This window comes from Onychostoma macrolepis, chromosome 02 (genome assembly GCF_012432095.1).
Source record: "Onychostoma macrolepis isolate SWU-2019 chromosome 02, ASM1243209v1, whole genome shotgun sequence".
Classification (NCBI taxonomy): domain Eukaryota; kingdom Metazoa; phylum Chordata; class Actinopteri; order Cypriniformes; family Cyprinidae; genus Onychostoma; species Onychostoma macrolepis.
Window position 1 is genome coordinate 14,797,657 of NC_081156.1, and position 21,621 is coordinate 14,819,277.

General features: G+C 36.7%; 1 protein-coding gene across 1 annotated transcript in view; it reads left to right on the forward strand.

Moving 5' to 3' along the window:
- Positions 1–21,621, forward strand: part of niban1b (niban apoptosis regulator 1b) — a 30,391-nt gene that overhangs the window by 1,531 nt on the left and 7,239 nt on the right. The window contains exons 2-6 of the mRNA XM_058797576.1: positions 13,781–13,911; positions 14,931–15,059; positions 15,147–15,261; positions 15,333–15,497; positions 17,809–17,924. Of these exons, the coding sequence (XP_058653559.1) occupies positions 13,781–13,911; positions 14,931–15,059; positions 15,147–15,261; positions 15,333–15,497; positions 17,809–17,924 (656 nt within the window). The remainder of the gene's footprint in view (positions 1–13,780; positions 13,912–14,930; positions 15,060–15,146; positions 15,262–15,332; positions 15,498–17,808; positions 17,925–21,621) is intronic.

A 21,621-nucleotide genomic window follows, 5' to 3' on the forward strand; every position in this document is an offset into this window, starting at 1 on the left:
CAGCATGTTTTTTTATTTTTAGACGTCGTTGCTAATTTAGTAACTTAGGGCCCACTTTATATTGTGTCTTCAACCATATGACATTTAAATCAGTCTTTTGATACTGTGCACTTATTGTGTACATACCTGTAGAAGTTTTTGCATTGTACTTGCATTTAAAAAATACCTGCATGTAATTACAGTTGTGATACATTTCAGTAATCACATCTATGATTACACTGTTGACCCTACCTTAACCCACCCTTAAAACATAACCATACATGAAACCTTTCCCTAACCTTACCTGTATCCCACCTCAATAGCATCAAAAGTGTTTTGCAATATAGCATGAACACAATAAACATATTGTACCTAACAATTAAGTATTGTAGTTAAAGATATAAAGTGGGACCTTCTAATGTGTGTAACATGGAGACCGTAATGAAAGTATTACCACAATTTCCTTTTTTCCAAAGATTTGCATATTCAGTTATGCATTCCACCGCTCTTTTGCAGCACTCTCAGAATCTCTGATATACTGCCTTTGTGAATGCACTAAAGCGTGTATGTGATTTCACTGGAATGTCACACATTCTGAGCGCATAGGCCTATACTGCAGAGAATGGATTTCCTTCCCCTGATGGGGAGCACAGCTGTTCCTGCATAATGGGGATTGTTTTGCTCTTATTTCATCTGGCCAGCAGTGAACAGGAAGTATTGGACCAGAGTGGAAACTCATTCAAACATTCACTTCTCTTTATTGTTCAGTCTTTTCAGCTGAAATTTTACTCCCATTTGTTTGCTGACTTAAAGTAATAAATGCTGCATAAAAAGCCTAAATTCTGCATATGTTAAAGTTCTTGCATGGGAGCTTTGGTTTATAAGAAAAGTGCATTTTATGGGAGTGTAATTTAATAAATTGCACCGTAGTAGTTATAGGAATTATAATGTCCCCAGTTGCAGTGATATTAAGGACACCTAATACAGGTGGACAGATAAATTGTATTTTATTATGATCAAAGAAGAATGACACGCTAATTATAATAGCTGACATTGTGACATCACATTAGTGTGGTTCAGCTGGTAAACTATTAGCAGAGTAAGAGTCTGGGTTATAAACTGAAACAGAAAGAGCTTCAGTCTTGGAGTGAATACCGCCCTTGTGCTCCAAAAACTCAAGTTATTTGCCACGTCCTCTTGGCTTTTTTTTTTTTGGGCCCTGGCATGTATTTGCTTAGTGCTGTCCAACGTATACACACACAGGTTAAAAGAGGACTCGGATCACTCCAGGGTTTGTGCTGTCGTTAGAACGCTGCATGTTTGATTACATTTGTTTTTTTGTCCTATAACATTTAATTACATGCCATTAAACAGTCATCATGTAGACGAAAACATAAAGAATAGACATAAAGCAGTATAGGGGTGTGGGCTGACGTAACAGATGGTAAAAATCTAAACAGCTCCAGCATATAAACGCTGCACAGAATGTGTCCTTAATTATGATGCGCTGTTCACCACTCCCTCCTCCACTAAACTCCTAAATGATGTCATGGGTTTTTGGCACTAAGATTGATTTAGCTGAGAGGGGCCTGATGTGCTCTGGACTCCCCTTCATGTGCTATAAAGTGACCCATATGCTATTGCACAACTGTGAAGGCCAAAGTTTATGAGATATATATTCCATAAATTTATTTCCACTGTCACATAAAAAAAGTTAATTCTTACTTTATATCTCACAAGTCTGAGTAAAAATATTTTTTAATTTTGTGATATAAACTAAGAATTGCGAGGAAAAAAGCTGATTTGCGAGATATAAACTAAAGGTCATTGCACACTGAGTCTGAAATTCTCGTCTGAAAAAGGTTCGATTTTCTCCTTTTTAGCATCCGTAGCAAGCATTTTGATAGGAAAGGATGACGAATAGGAAAAAAACCGAAAAACGCATACGAAAATTTCTGACTCGGTGTGCAATGCCCTTGAGAATTAACTCAGAATTGCAAGAATTGAGAAAAAAAAGTCAGAACTCACAATTGCGAGATATAAACTACAAGAAAGAATGTAAGACATAAACTCACAAACTATGAGAAAAAAAGTCTGAATTGTCGCAATTCTCTTTTTATTTTTTTTATTCCATGATGGAAACAAAAAAAAAACAAACAAAAAAAAAACAAGCAAGATATAAACTCAGAATTACAATAAAAAGTAAAGATTGTGATAGATAAACAGAATTTGGAGAAAAAAAAGTCAGAATTGAGTGGTGTAAACTCAAAATTACTAGAAAAACGAAAAAATTGTGAGCTGTAAACTAGCAATTCTGAGAGAAAAATAAAAAATTCACTTGTGAGATATAAGCTTACAATTCCGAGAAGAAAAAGTCTAAATTGGGAGATATAAACTTACAATCATGAATAAAAAAACTTTCACTGTTTTTATCATTTATTATTATATTATTTAATACATGTGTAGTTATTTTTGCAGGTGCATAATCATGTACTTCAAGTCAGTGCATCATTTTGTTTGTCCAGGTAATTTTACATTTCATTAAGAATGACATTCCATAATAAAAAGTTAATTGATTAGTACTAAAGAGATTTAGCACAGTACCACGATATTAAAACTTGAGAGTGTTTGTGAACTGTGATTTATGTTCACCAGATTAACAGATTAATAAATGCTGATGACATGCAGTTGGAATCCAGTTTGCGTTACTGTTTAGTCATCAAATTAACTGATATTCAGATTATTTTATTTTTCAAATAAAATTCTTATTTTGAAGCTGGTTAGGTCAGAAGAAGATTATCAGTGTACATATATCATGCTGTTCATTGACGGCAGTACCTCAAGCATATCTCAGCACAGTTTTAAGCTGCCATCTGCGCCCACTGAAGTATTATGGCACCTTGCTGAGGTGTCAACTTGGTGTTCAACTTGGGCAAATTCCTCTGAAAGGAATCAGATGACACAATCATTCTCTGTTCCTTGTCCTCTTGCCTTTTTTTAATGCCAGCGGCTGATATTACATAATTGTGCAAATCTGGATCCACTTTCCCGATGCTGTTGTTTGAGCACTTGAATGAAACATGCCGTTCTGACTTCTAACTGAGCTTCACATCATATGTTCTTTGCCACTTTACCCTTCATTTAAAGCTCGCAGTGGGGCTCTAGGGGGAACGGTCATGGTTGTTCACGCTGTCATTTGCTCACCATGTGGGAGGAAGATGTGTAGGGATTTCCATGACAGACATATTCACTTTTCACCCTTTCCATATGGTGAAGGTTAACATTTTTTTCTGAGCATTTCCCCTTTTAATTACAAATGTGTCCAAACACCTTGAAGACATGCAGATTGTCTTATCACTGTCTGTATTAGAATGCATTCCTATCACACACTGTAGAACGTTCCTCACAAATGAGCTACAGAACCTGCCAAGATTTGTTTAATTTAAAGGAAATAAATAGATTGCACCAGTAAACACCAGATTTGCTTCAAAAGTCAATGGTGCTTTTCAACCACATAATGTTGCTATGTGGTTACTAATGGGTTTCAGGTGGTTGCTAGGGTGTTTGAGAGTTTTTTTAAAAAAAAGATGTTCTATGTGTTTGCTATGGTGTTGCTTGGTGGTTGCTAGGTTGCTTGGAGTGATTTGCATTGCTTTGCTGATTCTAGGGGTTTTCAAGTGATTGTGAAGAGGTTTTTAGTGTGTTCTAAGGTGTTTAAGGGTGTTTACTTGGGTGTAGACGGTTGGTAAAGTGTTCTAGGTGGTTGCTAGGGTGTTTTATGTGGTTTTTAGGGTGTTTGCTAGGGTGTTGCTTGGTGGTTCGTAAGGTGTTCTAGGTGGTTGCGAGGGTGTTTTATGTGGTTTTTAGGGTGTTTGCTAGGGTGTTGCTTGGTGGTTCGTAAGGTGTTCTAGGTGGTTGCTAGGGTGTTTTATGTGAGTGTTTGCTATGTGGTTGGTAAGGTGTTGTAACTGGCTGCTAGGTTATTAGGTGTTTGCTAGGGTGTTATTAGGGCATTGCTAGGGTAAGTTAGGTGTATGGTAGGGTGTTTGCTAGGATGTTGCAAGTGGTTACTTATTGCTCTTCTTATTAGTGGTTACGTATATGTCCAAAGAGCCCACCCACATCTTTATGGCATTTTGGCTGAGGTCCCTCCTTCAGTGTAAATCTAAAAGAGTGTTATCATCCACCAGGTGAAAATCATAAATAGCACATACGGAGTGGGACAAGAGGTTTAAGTGGTTTTGAAAAATGTTTCTCTGGGTGTGTTTCTGCTGTTGGGAGGAGTATCAGTCAGTGAATCAGTTTGATTCTAAAGGCATGGGAGGAAAGAGAGCTTCATTGCGGGACCTCATCCCAAACCTCCAGAGAAGAACAGCTCAACGATGAGAGGCAGTTTAAGCCTCTGACCCACACCCTCACAGATTCATTTCATGATTCTAGCCACACACTGACATATGTGTCACTCTATCATGCCTTATCCTGAACTGACAGTAATGTTGGAGAGCTGCTTCTCAGCCTTTCATTATTTCGTCTTTGGCTTGTGGGAGTTACGTAACAGAATGATCCATGGTGTCAGATGTTGGAGGACCACCTCTGCTTCTTACAACTGAGTCCAAAATTAAAAATGATATTATCAGCATAACAATTTGAGTGAATAGGATTTTGTCTCCCGTTTGCTTTAATGACAGCAGGACTCAAGCTGCCTGAACTCCACAAGTTTATTTAAAACTTGATTATGATGTTGTACAGCATGATTTGAGAAGATCCAAAGATCCAAACATCTGACTGTCTGTACAATGAAGTTCACAAGACCAGTGTCACAAATTTGTTTAGATAAATATTTTTTCTTCATTTTACATCAGAATCCTAATGCTTCATATTCTGTGTTTAAATCAGATCCCGGTGTATCCCGGATTTTCAGTGTGGCCTCAGACTTGTATGTACTATTTGAGTGATCAGCTTGCCACATAACATTTTGGATTTAAAACTCTTTAGGATCAAAACAACCTCCCTCATAAGCCCATACTGACAGAATAATGTAGCTCCTCCAAAAACATCTCAGATTTGCTGAACCACATGCTATTTTTCAGTTTGGACTGGAGGGACAACGGAGAGAGGGAAAGAGAGCATTCCTATCTGATATGTTAGTTATGGAGCTGCCTGTCTCCCTCGTTGGGCATTTCAGGCTACAGATTTCTTCGGCAGGCCAAGAGGTGATGGGAAAAGCAGGCTCTTCTCAGCTGGCCATCCAAACCACTGGACTTATAACTCAACATCAATAAGAGTTAAACAAGTGGTGTCGCTAGTAAAACACTGTAAAGTGCAGTAAAACAAGACAGTAAAACGTAATTAGTTGGCTTCTAAAACTTTATTGCAAGCTACAGTATTTGAGATGCACTTTTAAAACTAAAGGTTCCAAAAGTAAGTTTTCGCAGCAATGCCAAAGAACCCTTTTGGGTTCCCCAAAGAACTTTTCAGTTATCAGTTCTTAAAACAACCATTTAACACCATAGTGTAAAGAAAATTGTAATAATCTAAAGAAACTTTCCCACTAAGAACCTTCTGTGAAACGAAAAGTTTCCGTGAATATTTAAGATGAATGTTCATGAAACCATCAATGCCAATAAAGAACCTTTATTTTTAAGAGTAATGAGCAAGAAATATATCCTTCATCTTTTAACTTTTACATACTTCAGATTATATTTTTAACTTTCAGAGATACTGGTTCTGAAAAACGTTGTAGTTATACATGGCACTGAGAAAGCATGCAGGAGTTCAATGCAGTTTTGGCAGTATCTCGGGCTGTCTCAGCTATGAAATGTAGGACATTTTGAATTATGTTCATAAAGAAAACCTTTTTCTAGTCCCACTGAGGACTGTAGATACAGGGAATGGAAAGCACTTTTCTTACCATTTTCAGTTTCAGATTTTAGTTGAAATCACTGGCCTCATCTGAGGTGTAACGTTTGTAGTGAACCTTTCACTTGATTTCACAGCTGCCTCGGAAGTTAGCAACATGAGTTTGCAGGAAATGACCTCACTTCACAAATAACACGTACCGTGTAGATGCTTTTTTCATTTTCTCACTATAAGCTTTGGGTGGCATGCATGTGTGTTTGATATGTTTTCAAAGTTTGTGTTGTCCTAAAGAGATTTCACATCTCTTTACCTTACGCTTACCTTGTTCTCACCCTCCTCTCTCCTGCATCAAAGGAACATACATTATGTAGAGCAAAGGATAAGGGACATATAAAACAACAAAACTAAAGTCCCAGACACCATCCTCTGTCAGGATACCAGTGATCAGGGGAGAAACTGGAGACGGGGGCTATTTAAAACCCTGTTTGTGTGTGGGGAGATGAAGGAAGTTTAAGACCAAAGTTATAGTACAGATGTGCAATAGTCTGCAAAACAGTTGAGAAAACGCTCTGTATTTATGAATTGCCCAGGAAGAGACCCGCAGATCTGCTTAACTCATCATTGGACACAAAACATTTCACATTATGTTTATCAGTAACCATCCTCCCCCTTAAATGTTGTTTGTCTATGTTGACATATACATATGTGGTTTGAGGTCAGTAAGGAATTAATACTTTTATTCAGCAACCATTAAATTGATGAAAAGTGACATTAAGACATTTATAATCTTACAAACGATTTCCATTTCAATTAAATTATTTTCTTTTGAACATTCTTTATCAAAAGAAATGTTTATTAAGCACCAGATCAGCATATTAACATGATTTTTGAAGGATCGTGTGATACTGAAGTAATGGTAATGGCTGTTAAAAATTCACCTTTTCCATGAATAAATAAAATTTTAAAATGAATTAAAATTTGAAACATATTACACAATATTACACTTTTTTATTATCTTTTTGATTAAATATAAATGATGCCTTGGTGACCCAAGTAAAAAAGTAATATATGTATTTAAAATATATTTATTTCATACAAAGTATAGTTCAAATCTAATAATATACTTACTGACATATAGCTCGAGACTTACTGATATAAAAATTATAATTAAGCTTTTTTTTGGAGTACTACTTGTGCACAATATACATTTCTTAATATTAAGCCTACAATGTGTTTTATTGTCATTATTGATGAAGATTGTTTGATCTTTGAATAATATCAGTCTTAAATGCAAGATTTTTAAAGTGTACTTAAAGTATACTTGCAATAGTTCCACTTTTGCACGATCAAATATACTTCAGTATATCTTATTTATATATACTGATATACATATATATATATATCAGTATATAAAATATATATCAGTATATCTAGCTTTAGGACTTCAGCACTACTTCTGCACAATTAAAGTGCATTAAGTACAAAATTAGTAGTTCTATAGTAGTAGTATTAGTAGTATACTAAATGTACAATTGCAGGGTATTTTTAAATAAATATATAAATATGTAAATGTATTTGTATACACTACTGTAAATGATTCAGGTTTTTTCTCTCTGATTTCTTGAGAGTTGAGGATTTATCTGCATCAATACATCCGGCAATTACATTGGACCTGTAATAGGCACCAATTATATTTAATTATACCAATTACCAAAGGCCCACTGCCATACAAAGATTCCACTATCACTAGTAGCTGTTTGAAATCTCAGTCCAGATGAAAGGATGTCGAGGTCAAATATAAACACTGTGTGTATTCAAAAAGGTTATTTTTTCTGTTAAAACTTCCTGGGATGTGTAGTAGATATGTCTTCATTTGGATGCACTTTTGCCCTCTTGTATCGCACCTCTTCATGGTTCAAGTCTTTAGAAGATATAACTGACACAGTGATCATTCTTAAAACCTCCAAAATTCAGTGAGTTTGGACAGTGTGGTACAATATCAAAATGCTAAGTACAATGTTGCAGTACTGTTGTGAATATGGACAGAGAGGTGAGTTGTTTCATAGTTACTGTCTTTTAGAAAGAAATATTTGCTGAGTTGTCCAGGATTTACAACGGTCGTGCTCTTATCACAAGTGTGTGTTTGTGTGGTGTGTATTTGTGGTGTGTGTGTCCTTACAGGAAACCACTCTTTCATCTCTCTGCCCTCCTCAGAGCAGCTGTCTGTTCTCTAACTCAATTTAGTTCAAGTCTATCCAATAGTATTTGTGCAGCACCTTTAAAAACAACTTTACCCCTGAAAGTCGCTGAAATCGAATACTCTAATAGTAAGGAAAACTTCCTTAAGAGGAGGGGGTTACAAGGAGGAAAGAAATCTGCCTCAAATAAGCAAATCATTTTAAAATAACTGATTTTTATTTTTCCATTTCTTCAAGATGTTTCAAGAAGTTGAATTCTTTTTTTCTTTTTTTTGATGATGGAGATTCCTTAGCATTTAAAGTGTGACACACTGTGAAGCAATAAGAGTGTGAAGTAAGATCTTAGATAAGCAAGGGTGTTTTAGTGTTACTGTAGTACAGTAGCTTTTTTTTAGTAGTAAATGTAGTAACTTGTTAGGGGCCGAGCCCAAAGGGCTGTAGCCCCTATTGTAATTGTATGTTTTATTATTATTATTGTTGTTATTATTATTATTATTATTATTGTCCAATGGGAGTCTATGGCAGCCCTATGAAGGGAACATAGGAAAATGATGAAAATTGGCACAGTTGTAGTGATGGCCATGACTAGTGATCTGACCAACTTTGGGGTCTCTAGAACCAACTCTATAGTGCCACCACCAGTTCAAAAATTCAAAATTGAAATGGTAATAACTCCTGAACCCCTAATTCTAGAAAAATGAAACTTAGTACACCTGATTACTCTCTTCATGCTGATCACATTCAATAGCTTACATTAAGACTCCACCCATTACAGTAGCGGCCATTTTGAAAAGTACAGTATTCTACAGTACAGTATTAACTTGGTATGCTTCATCAACACCATGATCTGAGGGTCCATGACAAAGTTGGGAACAGCGCCACCTATGGGTCGTGAGCAGAGGTTGGTAGTAACGAGTTACATTTACTTCGTTACATTTACTTGAGTAAATTTTTTGGGTAACTAATACTTTTAGAGTATATTTAAAAATGGGTACTTTTACTCTTACTCAAGTACATTTTTAGTGAAAAAACGGTACTTTTACTTCGTTACTGTGGGCGACGCTCCTCTCGTTACTTTATCTTAATGCAGTACAAGTTAAAAATCCTTCAATTTATTCCAAGCGCGCCGTCTACTTTTTTATTCTGGGCAATGAGCGATGCCCGTTCGCGAATGATTCATTCTTTTGAGTCAATTCTGTTCGAAGGCTTGATCAAACCAGTTGGCAGACCAGTGAATCGGTTCGCGAAACAGTTTGAATGATTCGTTCAGTTCCCCGCCGCATGCGCTGAGTCGTCTGAAGCGGTTCTCAGAGTTGTAATAACATCAGGAGCGCTGAAGACGTGGCTTTGGATCTACAGTCAGTTGAAAGCAAAGGCTATGGTTTACTAGCCATGAAGACCTTTATTAGATGAACACCGCGTGTACTGTCGGTTCCACAGGTATAGATTCGATTGCAGTACACGATACCACTATGACATTACCAGTTTTGTTGTACATTAAATACAATGTATAATTTATTCATTAAATAAGCAGAGTCACAGAGTATGAAATAAACACCCGATAACCCGCGTTAGTTCCAGGAGGAATGCCTTGCCTGGAGACAATTAATATTGATATTTTCACAATATTTACGCTTTCAGAAATAAAGGCTACATTTGTTTACATTTTGCAGAACAGACGGAAGAAGATCCGTCAATGTGCATTTTTTTCGTTATGTTCAGATGTTCTGTAGCGGTCATGTGAGGAGTTTTCACTCTTCTCCGTGTCAGAGGTTATATACATATATACATTTATTATACATAATTAATATACTTTAAAATAATTTTATTTAATTCAGTGATGCAAATCTGAATTTTTATCAGTTGTTACTCCAGTTTTCAGAGTCACATGATCCTTCAGAAATCATTCAAATATATTGATTTATTACCAGTGTTGTTGAAAAAAAAAAAAAAAAACAGCATATGCTGGTTAGGTATGTTTTGAAGCTGGGATGCTGGTTTATGCTGATCATGTGCTGGTCTTGAGCTGGTCGGACCATCTTAGGACCAGCACATGACCAGCTTAAATCAGCTCAAACCAGCATCCCATGCTTCAAAACATACCATACCAGCATATGCTGGTTTTTTCAACAGGGAACAGATTTGCTGCTTAATATTTTTTGGAACCTGTGACATTTTGTTCAGGGTTCTTTTATGAATAGAAAGCTAAAAATGAACAGCATTGATAATAAATCAGGCTGATAAAAATTCTGATTTGCATCACTGAAATAAATTACATTAAAAAAAAAAACATTAAAAGTATTTTGAACGGAAGTGTGTGTGTGTGTGTGTATGTATATATATATATATATATATATATATATGTGTGTGTGTGTGTATATGTATGTATGCATGTATGTATATAACATTTTATCTAAATATCTATTTATCTAAATAAAAGTATACTATATGCAGTATATGATCCAAAGTAACTAGTAACTAACTACTTGAGTAGTTTTTTTATCCGGTACTTTTTTACTCTTACTCAAGTAACTATTCAGACTATTACTTTTACTTTTACTTGAGTAAATATTTCTTCAAGTACTTTTACTTTTACTTGAGTACAGTTTTTGGGTACTCTACCCACCTCTGGTCGTGAGTTACCAAAAATTCACATTTTTGCTTATAACGTTCTATTAGTTTGTTGTTATGGTCGTGAATAGTCATCTGACCAACTTTGGGGTCTTTAGAACCGACTCTATAGCGCCACCACCAGTTCAAAAATTCAACATTGAAATGGTAATAACTCCTGAACCCCTTGTTCTACTGAAATAAAACTTAGTACAACTGATTACGCTTTTCACGCTGATCACATTCAATAGCTTACATTAAGACTCCACCCATTACAGTAGCGGCCATTTTGAAAAGTACAGTATCTTTTCTTTTCGCTTCTCCTCCTTCATCCATTTTGTTGGGTAGAGAGCGGAGATTCGCCAGATAGATGCTAGGCAGTGCTGTCTGAAATCCGCGCTGTCTGAGCTTCACGAGCGTGCTTCCCCCATCTGCGCGTCCTGCGTTTGATCAGCGCCGCTGCTCCCCCGACTACAATGTCCAGCAAAACATCAATAATCGAAAATCAGTGAAATATCCAGTGGTGTGCACTGCCGAATGTCCAGCAATTCGTCTCTGGTGAAACTGATTGCAGGGATATAACTAAAGACAGGACAAACTAACAAAAACATAAAAACAACTGCGGACGATGCCACAGAGGCTGCCATGAGCGGCGCCATCTTGGATCGAAAAAAAGATAAATAAAATAAATAAACTAATAAAATAACAGTAATCCTTATGACACATGTGCAATATTTTAAATATTCTGAAGCTAAATGGGAGATTTGTGTGAGGAACAGAGAGACTTAAATCAGATCAGATCATTGAGTATTGTCAGCTGAAATGAAAAAGTGGGATTTATGAATAAATTGTTCAGTCCAGTTTTTGAACCGGATCGACTGGTTCAAATGAACAGGGAAGTTTATCCGTGACTAAAGATTTCCGTTACTTTCTCACACAAAGAAAATGTCTGAGAATTTCTTTAGGTTTTTAAGTAATGTCTTGAACAACTCCACATGATGATAACAAGAAGCCAACATGTTTTAGCAGATGAGTTCAGTGATGGTTACTTGTTTACCTTGGCAAGATATTAATCAGGTAAACTTTCAACATTAAAATCGCATTTTAAGTTGATATATCAGGCTCACACTGAATCTAGACTCCACAACAACCCTTTTTGTAATCTCAAATCAACTGTATGATCAGAATCACCATGGTGACCATAGCTGGACCATGAGTCAGTAGTATTCTATCTAAATTTTATCTGACACTGTTTTGCAAAGCAGTGGTAATGGTTAATAAAGCATGTCTAATATGCCTTGTAAATTACATATTGTGCAGCTGCTGCCAATGGCTTCTTCCAGACAATCAGAATTCTATACACTATTCCTTGGAAAATAATATTTCCAAGGAAAGTCCAAGAATATTTTTCTTTAAAAGCTTGGAAATTGGGATCCAAGCCCAAGAGCTGTTGCAAATACAGTTTTGAACTTAGTTTGCTCAGTGGAATAATGCTGAAATGGTCTCAGGCCTGCGCTCTGTGCCATGTCATTTTGGCAGTGCAGTGAAGTGGTAAAGATGGCTCAGTCTTTAGGAATGAGTCAGGGACTTTCTCCTCCCTCGGAGTCAGGAACAATAAGATGCATGATCTCACTGTATTAACTTAACACCTGTCACTGTAGATATGTTAGATAGATAGATATTATGTATTATAGTAAAGTCAAATTTCTTGTGTTGTACTTTGGTCATATTACGCATTTCCAGTCAATGCACGCGTCAACAAACTATAGTTTAATATGGCATAATATAAACAACAAAAATATGGAAGAAATAGTCAGAATAGTATGACAATAAATGAAAGGTGTTAAAACAATTGTTAAATACTACAAATAAATTGAAATTTATTCTTGGTCTGGATTTGGGTCTTGAAGGGTCTAGTTTTGGTCTGAATTTCGAGTATCTTGGTCTTGAGCTGTCTAGTCTTGGTCTGAATCTGGGTCTCCAGGGATCTAATCTTGGTCTGGATCTAAGTCTTAAAGGGTCTGGTCTTGGTCTAGATCTGGGTCTTGAAGGGTCTAGTCTTGGTCTGGAAGGGTGTAGAGGGGTCTAATTTTGGTCTGGATCTGAGTCTTAAAGGTCTAGTATTCTTGGTCTGGATTTGGGTCTTGAAGGGTCTAGAGGAGTCTAATTTTGGTCTGGATCTGAGTCTTAAAGGTCTAGTCTTCTTGGTCTGGATTTGGGTCTAGTCTTGGTCTGAATCTCAAGTATCTTGGTCTGGTTTTGGTCTGGGTCCAGAAGTGTCTAGTCTTGGCCTGGATCTGGGCTTCGGGTGGTCTAATCTTGGTCTGGATCTCTGTCTTAAATGGTCTAGACTTGCTATGGATTTGAGTCTTGAAGGGTCTTGTCTGGTATGGATCTGGGTCTTGAAAGGACTGGTCTTGTTCTGAATCTTGAGGATCTTGGTCTCGAGGAGTCTGGTCTTGGTCTGGATCTGGGTCCTGTCGTGTCGTGTCTGGATCTGGGTCTTAAAGGGTCTAGTCTTGGTCTGAATCTTGAGGGGTCTATAGTCTTGGTCTGGATCTTGAGGGGTCTAATCTTGGTCTAGATCTTGAGAGGTCTAGTCTCGTTCTGGATCTGAGTCTTGAAAGGTCTGAATTTGGTCTGGATGTTGGTCTTGAGGGGTTTACTCATTGTTCTGGATTTTTGAGGGTCTGGTCTTGACTACACCTCTGTGCTAAATTTAAATATATTTGTAATTACACATTTTCAATGATGAAGTTACAATTAATATATTTGAAATAAATTTACCTCAAATGTAATGGCAAATAACACACAAATATAGTACTTAATTTGTACTTTAGTATGTAAATCAATACATCAAAATAAGCGTGCTTCTTTAGAGTATGACAAAAGATTATTAAAGCATAATGATGTTATATTAAAGCAAAAAATGTACTTTTTAAAAGTGCACTGAACGGTGTTCATAACCAGTCATGAAAGTAAACTCTTAAAGCCTTTTATTTTATTAATGTTATTTGGAAGTACAGTTTTTTTTTTTAAATATACTTTTAAGATCTTAGGTACAAGTGCACATTTAATACAATTAAGCACACTTCTTTTTCACAAGGTTAATCTGATCTCTCATGTGTGTGTAGGCCGGACAGAGGCTGAGCTGAAGAACTTTAGTCCTCATTACAGAAGGCAAAGCTGTGTTGCCTTCTATTGCCATCTGAAGGATGAGGTGGAGCAGCACAGAGCAGGACAAGCCCAGCTCCTCAAACAGAAGGTGAGATCTTAACACTCTTATACTGACAACATCAACTTATGTAGTGAGTTTATTTAGAGGCGTCATGCCCATTCAAAGTGAGGGGGCACGTGCCCCCTCAGATTTCTGAGCCAAGTGGATTTTGAATGAAGCTTCCAAAAGACAAAAAATAGCCGAATAATATTTTTATATTTGAAACAATCACAACGGTGTGATTAGATCGTTCAGTGCGGCACAGCATCAGCTGCTAAATTCAAATCTGCGTTCGCTGGCTGGCGCTGAGCCAGAGACAAACGCGTTTGTAGCGGTGCATTCTAACCAATCACACACGATTCTGTTGAGCTTATGAATGCAAAGGCCAATCAGAGACGTTCAGATGAGTCATCGCTGAAATGCAATTATCTGGTGAATTCTCTCATCAGAAACAACAAAGTGTAGATGTGCGAACGCATGTAAGTTAAGATATTCATTTCACAGTGTAAACAGCTTCAGTGATTTTAATGGGAGTTTTTGAGAGTGCCTGAACTCTGGCTAGACTGAATGAAAATGTTCTTTGATAATGTAAATGTTCTTTGCTGTCTGTAAAATGAAAGTGTTATAATTAGTAACTTACAATATTGTTATTAAATGCACATTAAATACAAAGTCAGTCTTATTAAAAATATGTATTCGTATTAAAAAAATGTATGGCATGACACTCATATCTCCCACTTAAGTGAAAAGCCGGGTTTTAATGTGTAGTAATAGATTACACTATTACTCTACTTTGCCCATCACCATTTATTGATCAAATAACATAAAGGAGCAAAACGCATTTACTTACACATTTGAGAATTGAGATATTTCCTGATACAGATAACACGTTTGGAAATATTTCGAATAAAAAGGAAAAAAATAAATAAAGCATAAGTCTGCTGTGTGTCACATGATAAGCATGACGCCCCTGATTTTCTTGTACTCTCACTTACATTATCAGTGTTATCTGATTCATGCTGTTGCAGAGTTTTACTCTTACTGACACTAGTATGTTTCACTTCTAGGAGCCTCTGCAGGCCTCAGAGGTCCTGCACAAGGATAGCGTGCTTTACCTTGATGACAACAGAAAGTGGAGAGAGAGATTTGTCGTGGTCCGTGCCGACCATAGCCTGGAGCTGCACGATAGCCAGGAGGTTAAAAGTTATCTTTGATCATTTTCACATAAAGGCACTTTTTCTGACAGAACATTCTCATGATTCTGTTATATTTCACACACCCAGTCATATACAAAGGGAACCCCTGCCCGCCACAAACTCCTGCCAACAGGGGGCACAGTGTTGACCTCAGAGGAGAAATACACTGCTGTCGTAGACAAGGCCTTCCCTGATCCTAATGGTGAGTGTTTGTCTAGTTCTCCGTCCTGATCTCTCTCTTGCCGTTGGAATGAGTGTTTGTGTCTTGTTCAGGTTCTAAAGAAGAGCCCTCCGTTCCTGTGGTGGCGGTTCCCGGTCCGCTTCCTGTGTACCTGAGACTGCCTTACAGACGAGATTCGTACTTCTGTTTCCAGCAGGAGGAGAAGCGAGCCCGCTTCGTCTCGATCCTGAACGACTGCATTCGGCATCAGAACCAAGGTATCAGATGCCTCTGCCTCAGAGTACACTTTTGACTTTGCGTTTGATCAAATTTGGAGATTATATCCCAAGGGGAAAGATTTCTGTTTGCTCAATTTGAAAGTACTTCTTGAATCAGCTCTCACTAATTCTCTGTACACCTACCCAAAACCAACCCTAAACACATGCTATATTACAGTAACGAGGCTGATGAGAGGATACCTCAAGCTGTGTGTGGTAGCCTCTGTTCTTGCATCAGTTTACTGCTGTTTTTCTGTGGTGGTCATGGTGATACACTAATAATATCCAGAATTGCAAAGCTCTCTTCCTGCTTACTTGCTGCTTAGCGGTTACACTGCCTCTGCAGAGCATTATGTGTGCAATAATATTCTACTTCATCACACAACTGCAAAAGACTCCTCTTTCACACCTTCATGCTTTATGTACTGGGTGAGAGAGGAGAATTAACCACCTACACAGAGTAAAATCAAACTGTTTTAACATCAAACATAACTGTTTCGTAAATTCAAAGTCAGACTTTGAAATAAGCCTCACAATTTAAGGTGTCATTCATGTTTGCAGCACAAATGCTGTGGGATGAGGTACATACCAAATGTACTTAGATTTAAAGGTCAAATCACAAACACATTGTGAGAAATAATAATAGTGATGATGTCTTAGTTAGCATTTAGGCCTTAGGAGAATTAATGATCATAAACGTTAGCAATGTTAGGGAAGCTACTCATACTCATAGCTACTCATATTGTAAAGAGATTGTACTACATTCAAGCTACTTAAAGTAATTTTCAAATTTAATTAGAGTTGTATTTTCCAAGTAAACTTTATGTAGTAAATATACTAATACCAATGTACTAATAGTATATTTGTCAGTGTACTATTTTAATACTACTTCGGTTTAGAGACCTTTTTATAACATAAGTGAACTTATACTGTTAGCTATATACTTCTAACCCACTTTTTAGTTTATGAAACATACACTTTGAAGTATAGTCTTACTTTTCTTAAGTACAGTATATCTCAGTTAAATAATTTAGTTTAAGTATAGGCCAAAGATACTTCAGTATACTTACTTACTATATTTTAAAAGTAAAATGAAAGTGTATTATTCTCTTATTATTTTTAGTTTAAAATAAGTATACTAATAGCACACTTCAATAAATGAATTTTTGAAAGGGTATTCTTTTGAAATTAGTTTAGAAGCTACAAACAAAAAGTAGCTAGCTGAAGTTATTAAGGAGGACAATATTTAAAAAAAATCTGACTAACAATAACATATCATTTATATAATAATTTAAAACTATTTATTTATTTTGCAAAAAAGTTTTCTTGAAACTTGATTATGGTTATGATTGTGTAATGGATGAATACAGCTGAAAAAATGAAAGGTGGAGTAAATGATTTCTGGAAGCCAATGTTGATATTTGAAATCACCAAAACAAACACGCCCCTACCCCAAAAGGGTCTCGCCCCTATTTTGATAGCTCCGCCCCACACATACGTATGCAAACCAGGCAACGATTAGTTCTGTGAAACAAAGCAAAAACAATGTTACACCGTGTCTACACCGGACGCGAGCGGCGCGACAAAATACTATAGAAGTCATTATAATCAGTGAAGCTGTTTACACTGGATGCTGCGCGGCGCAACAAGCGAAAGCTGATCCAATATTTACACGGGTCCTACTTCTTGCCTTATCTTACCGCAGACGTTTTCCTCTTTTGTTTTTTATCCGCCATCTCTATCTTTCTGTTGCTCTGCTCGACTAATGTCCGACCTGTGCACTGAACGCTCTCTCCTCTGCATCATGAGTATACACGCTCCTTAATGCTGATTGGCTACAAGTTTGTTTTGTTACTTGGCCCCGACTCAGTTTTCTAAAGCGTTTTTGAAAAATTACATACCCCACCTTTAATAAAACTGAGCCAAAAGGAAAAAAGAGCAGCCTTTAATTATATAGTTTTAATATTAATTTTATTTAATAATTACATATATTTTTCAAATAGGTGAGATACTGTCACACTACTGAAAATGTAGTAGTGTCGAGACGTTTTGTTAGATACTCGTTTAGTTGTTACTCTGAATGTTAGATTGTTTATTTTGACCTTATTTAACAGTACAAGACATTTAAGGTGATGGGTTTCTCAGTTTTCTCTCATTTAAGTTAGACTTAAAAGCCTTTCATCATACTTAGTATTTCCAAGTCATTTATGTGTCTTGGTCTTTTCCCTTTTTTCTAGAACCAGAAAAGAGAAGTTGCTCACATGATTCTATATTACACAATCGATTCGTCTGACATCTTGTGTCTCTGCAGATTATCTGAAGAGTATGGAATTTGAGGTGCAGGCTTTCCTAAAGGCCATTCACTTCTACAGGCAGGAGAAGGGTCACTATGAATCATGGGATATGCTAGTGGGCACTGACTGTCAGGTGGGTGTTCTGGTCTCCATATTACTCACAAGCATGTTTTGAATGTGTTTCCATAAAAGCAGTGTCCACTTCTTTTGAATGAATCAGATGAGTCATGATGTAGTGGCCACAGAGAGGAACAAATAGCCTGACTAATCTGCTGTGATTAAAGCAGGCATCATAGTGTGGTCAGCAGACTGGTGGAGTCGCTGACTGAGTGTGGACAGAGCTGCCGGTCAGTGATTTAGAAATGTAGGTGTCATGCTGTTAACATCCCATCTGCGGCTCAATGGAACGTCATTTCATGCTTGACTTAAAGTTTTAAAAGTATGCTTATATTTTATGAGGATTGTTTTTGTAAATCTAATTCTTTCAATGTTTACAAGAGCATGTAAATGTGATAGATATTTAATAGGTAGTATTATTTAAATTAATAATTTAATATTTTCAAATGTATATACAGTGCCCTCCACAAGTATTGGAACAGTAAAGACAAAATTGCTCTGTTGGCTGTGGAGTCAAGACATTTACAAATATGATTAAAAGATGAATATGAGACAAAACTACAGAATGTCACATTTTATTATTGGGTGATTCAACACATAGATATTTTACCAGCTAAGAAGTTCAGCACTTTTAGAGTTTCATCCCTCTATCTGATGTGAGCATAAGTATTGGAACAGTTGCCTCACAGGTCTTTCTAAGTGATCAGCTGTGTCCTGTTGCATTAATTCTTCAGATATTAAAAGCAGGGAATGTCGTATCAGTTATATCCATTACTTCTGCATTCTGAATCTTGCATTCGATGATGACACACACAAACCAGGATGAAGATGAGGGAGCTGACTTTGAGAGAAAAGCAAGCAATTTGGATGCTAAAAGAAAAGAGGAAGTCAATTATAGCTATAGCAAAAACAAAGGGCATAGAGAAATGAAGAGTTTGGAAACCACCAGCAACCAACAATGACCTGATCGGCTGAGAAAACAACAGTAGTTGATGACAGACAAATCATAAAAACTGTGAAAATGAACCCTAAAAGATGTGTCTGTAAAATCACCAACAACTACCAGAAAGCTGGGGTGATGCTCTGACAACTTACTGTCCTCTGGAGACTTTGACACAGAATTACCGAGGCTACACAGCAAGATGTAAACCTCTGACCAGCTCCAAAAATAGAAAGGCAAGATTAGAGTTTGCAAAAAAGCACAAAGGTGAGCCAGAAGAGTTTTGGAACTGTGTTTATGGACCGATGAGACAAAGATTAACCTTTATCTAAGTGATGGGAAAGCAAAAATGTGGGGAAAAAAAGGGAACTGCAATGATCCCAAGCATACAGCCTCATCTGTAAAGCATGGTGGAGGTGGTGTCATGGCATGGGCATGCATGGCTGCCTCTGGAACAGGCCCTCTCAACTTTACTGATGACTTAATGTATGATGACAGTAGCAGAATGAATTTGGAAGGGTACAAAACCATCTTGCCCAGGGCTGGACTGGTAATCTGGCATACCGGGCATTTTCCCGGTGGGCCGACGCACTGAAGGGGCCGACAGAATTATCTTTTTTTTTTTTGCCAAGGACCATCACTGTCCTTGATGTGTCTCCACATCAGCCAGTGGCCCATTGGTTTGACTCCTCTATTGACAGCGTAAACCACCCAATCACAATGCGCTATAGACGGAGCCATGAAGTGTTTTGCTCCACCTATATAAAGAACGCTTCACCCCCAACTTCTTCCTCGTTGGCTTTTCCCACGTTTTCACAGCAGCTTTATCAAGAACAGGCTTGCTCTGCGGTGAGTGATGCGGCGTAAAGAGCCAGCAGGAGTAGGAGAGGAGAGCAGTTGAATCGGTAAAGTGCTTGATAAGGACTCGCAACGGAGGCAGGCATCTATATCCTGTGTGCGCGCGCCATTAGTGCAGAATACACAAACATTTTTTAATAAAACGTAAATTCGTCCACCGCGATTTTTTGGCCAAGTCATGTCAAGTGTTCATAGAGGTTTCCACGGGCCAATGCGAATAAATCTAGATTTAAATTCGAAAAGACATGATCTTGCCAGACTTGACGTTTTTTTATTATCCAAAACAACTCGATGCAATGATACATATCTACACTAACAGTCAAAAGTTATTGAACAGTAAGATTTTGAATTTTTTTTTTTAAAGAATTCTCTTCTGCTCACCAAGCCTGCATTTATTTTATCCAAAATACAACAAAAGCAGTAATATTGTGAAATACTTTTACTATTTAAAATAACTGCTTTCTATTTGAATATATTTTAAAACGTAATGTATTGCTGTGATCAAAGATGAATTTTCAGCATCATTACTCCAGTCTTCAGTATCACATGATCCTTCAGAAATCATTCTAATATGCGGATTTTCTGCTCAAGAAATATTTATTATTAATGGATTATTTGATGAATAGAAAGATCCAAAGATCAGCATTTATCTGAAATAAAGCTTTTGTAACATTAATACACCATTCAAAAGATTGGAGTCAGTATAATTTTTGTTTTGTTTTTTGGGAAAGAAATTATGGAAATTAATACTTTTATTTAGCAAGGATGCTTTAAATTGATCAAAAATGAGGATAAAGACAAAAGATTTCTATTTCAGATCAATGCTGTTCTTCTGAACTTTCTATTCATCAAAGAAACCTGAAAAAAATAAACATTATACTCAGCTGTTTTCAACATAATAATAAATGTATTTTGAGCAGCAAATCAGAATATTAGAATGATTTCTGAAGAATCATGTGACACTGAAGACTGGAGTAATGATGCTGAAAATTCAGCTTTGATCACAGGAATAAATTACATTTTAAAATATATTTAAATAGAAAACAGTTATTTTAAATAGTAAAAATATTTCACAATATTACTGTATTCAGACTTGGTTAGCAGAAGAGACTTCTTTCAAAAAAAATAATGAAAAATCTTACTGTTCAAAAACTTTTGAATGGTAGTGTATATCACATATACATACATTTTATATATATATATATATATATATAGAGAGAGAGAGAGAGAGAGAGAGAGAGAGAGAGATAGCGATAGAGAGAGAGTGGTGGGCCACCAGGACCAAAAAATGCCAGGGCCGATTTTTTGTCCCAGTCTAGCCCTGATCTTTCCTACCAATATTCAAGAAAATGCCACCAGATTCATTGGGAAGTGCTTCATATTGCATCAGGACAATGACCCAAAACACCCTGCCAGTTCAGTCAAGGAATTTATAAGGGCAAAGAAATGGAAAGTCTTAGATTGCCCAAATCAATCTCCAGATTTAAATCCGATTGAACATGAATTTCAGTTGAAGAGGAGAGAAAAGGCATAAATTCCCCAAAACAAGCAACAATTGGAATTGACTGCATTAAAGGCTGGGAAAAGCATTTCAAAGGATGAGACCAAGAGTCTGGTGATGTCTATGGGTCACAGACTCACTGCTGTGATAGTGCGCAAGGGATCTGCAACTAAATAATAGCTTTTAATCTTTTATATCTGCCTTATGTTCAACTGTCCCAATACTTATGCTCACATCAATGAGTGAGATGAACTCTAAAAGTGCTGTTCTTTTTAGCAATACATATGTGTTGAAACGTCTAATAATAAAATGTGACATTCTGTAGTTTTGTCTCATATTCATCTTTTAATCATATTTGCAAATGTCTTGACTCCACAGCCAACAGAACAATTTTGTCTTCACTGTTCCAATACT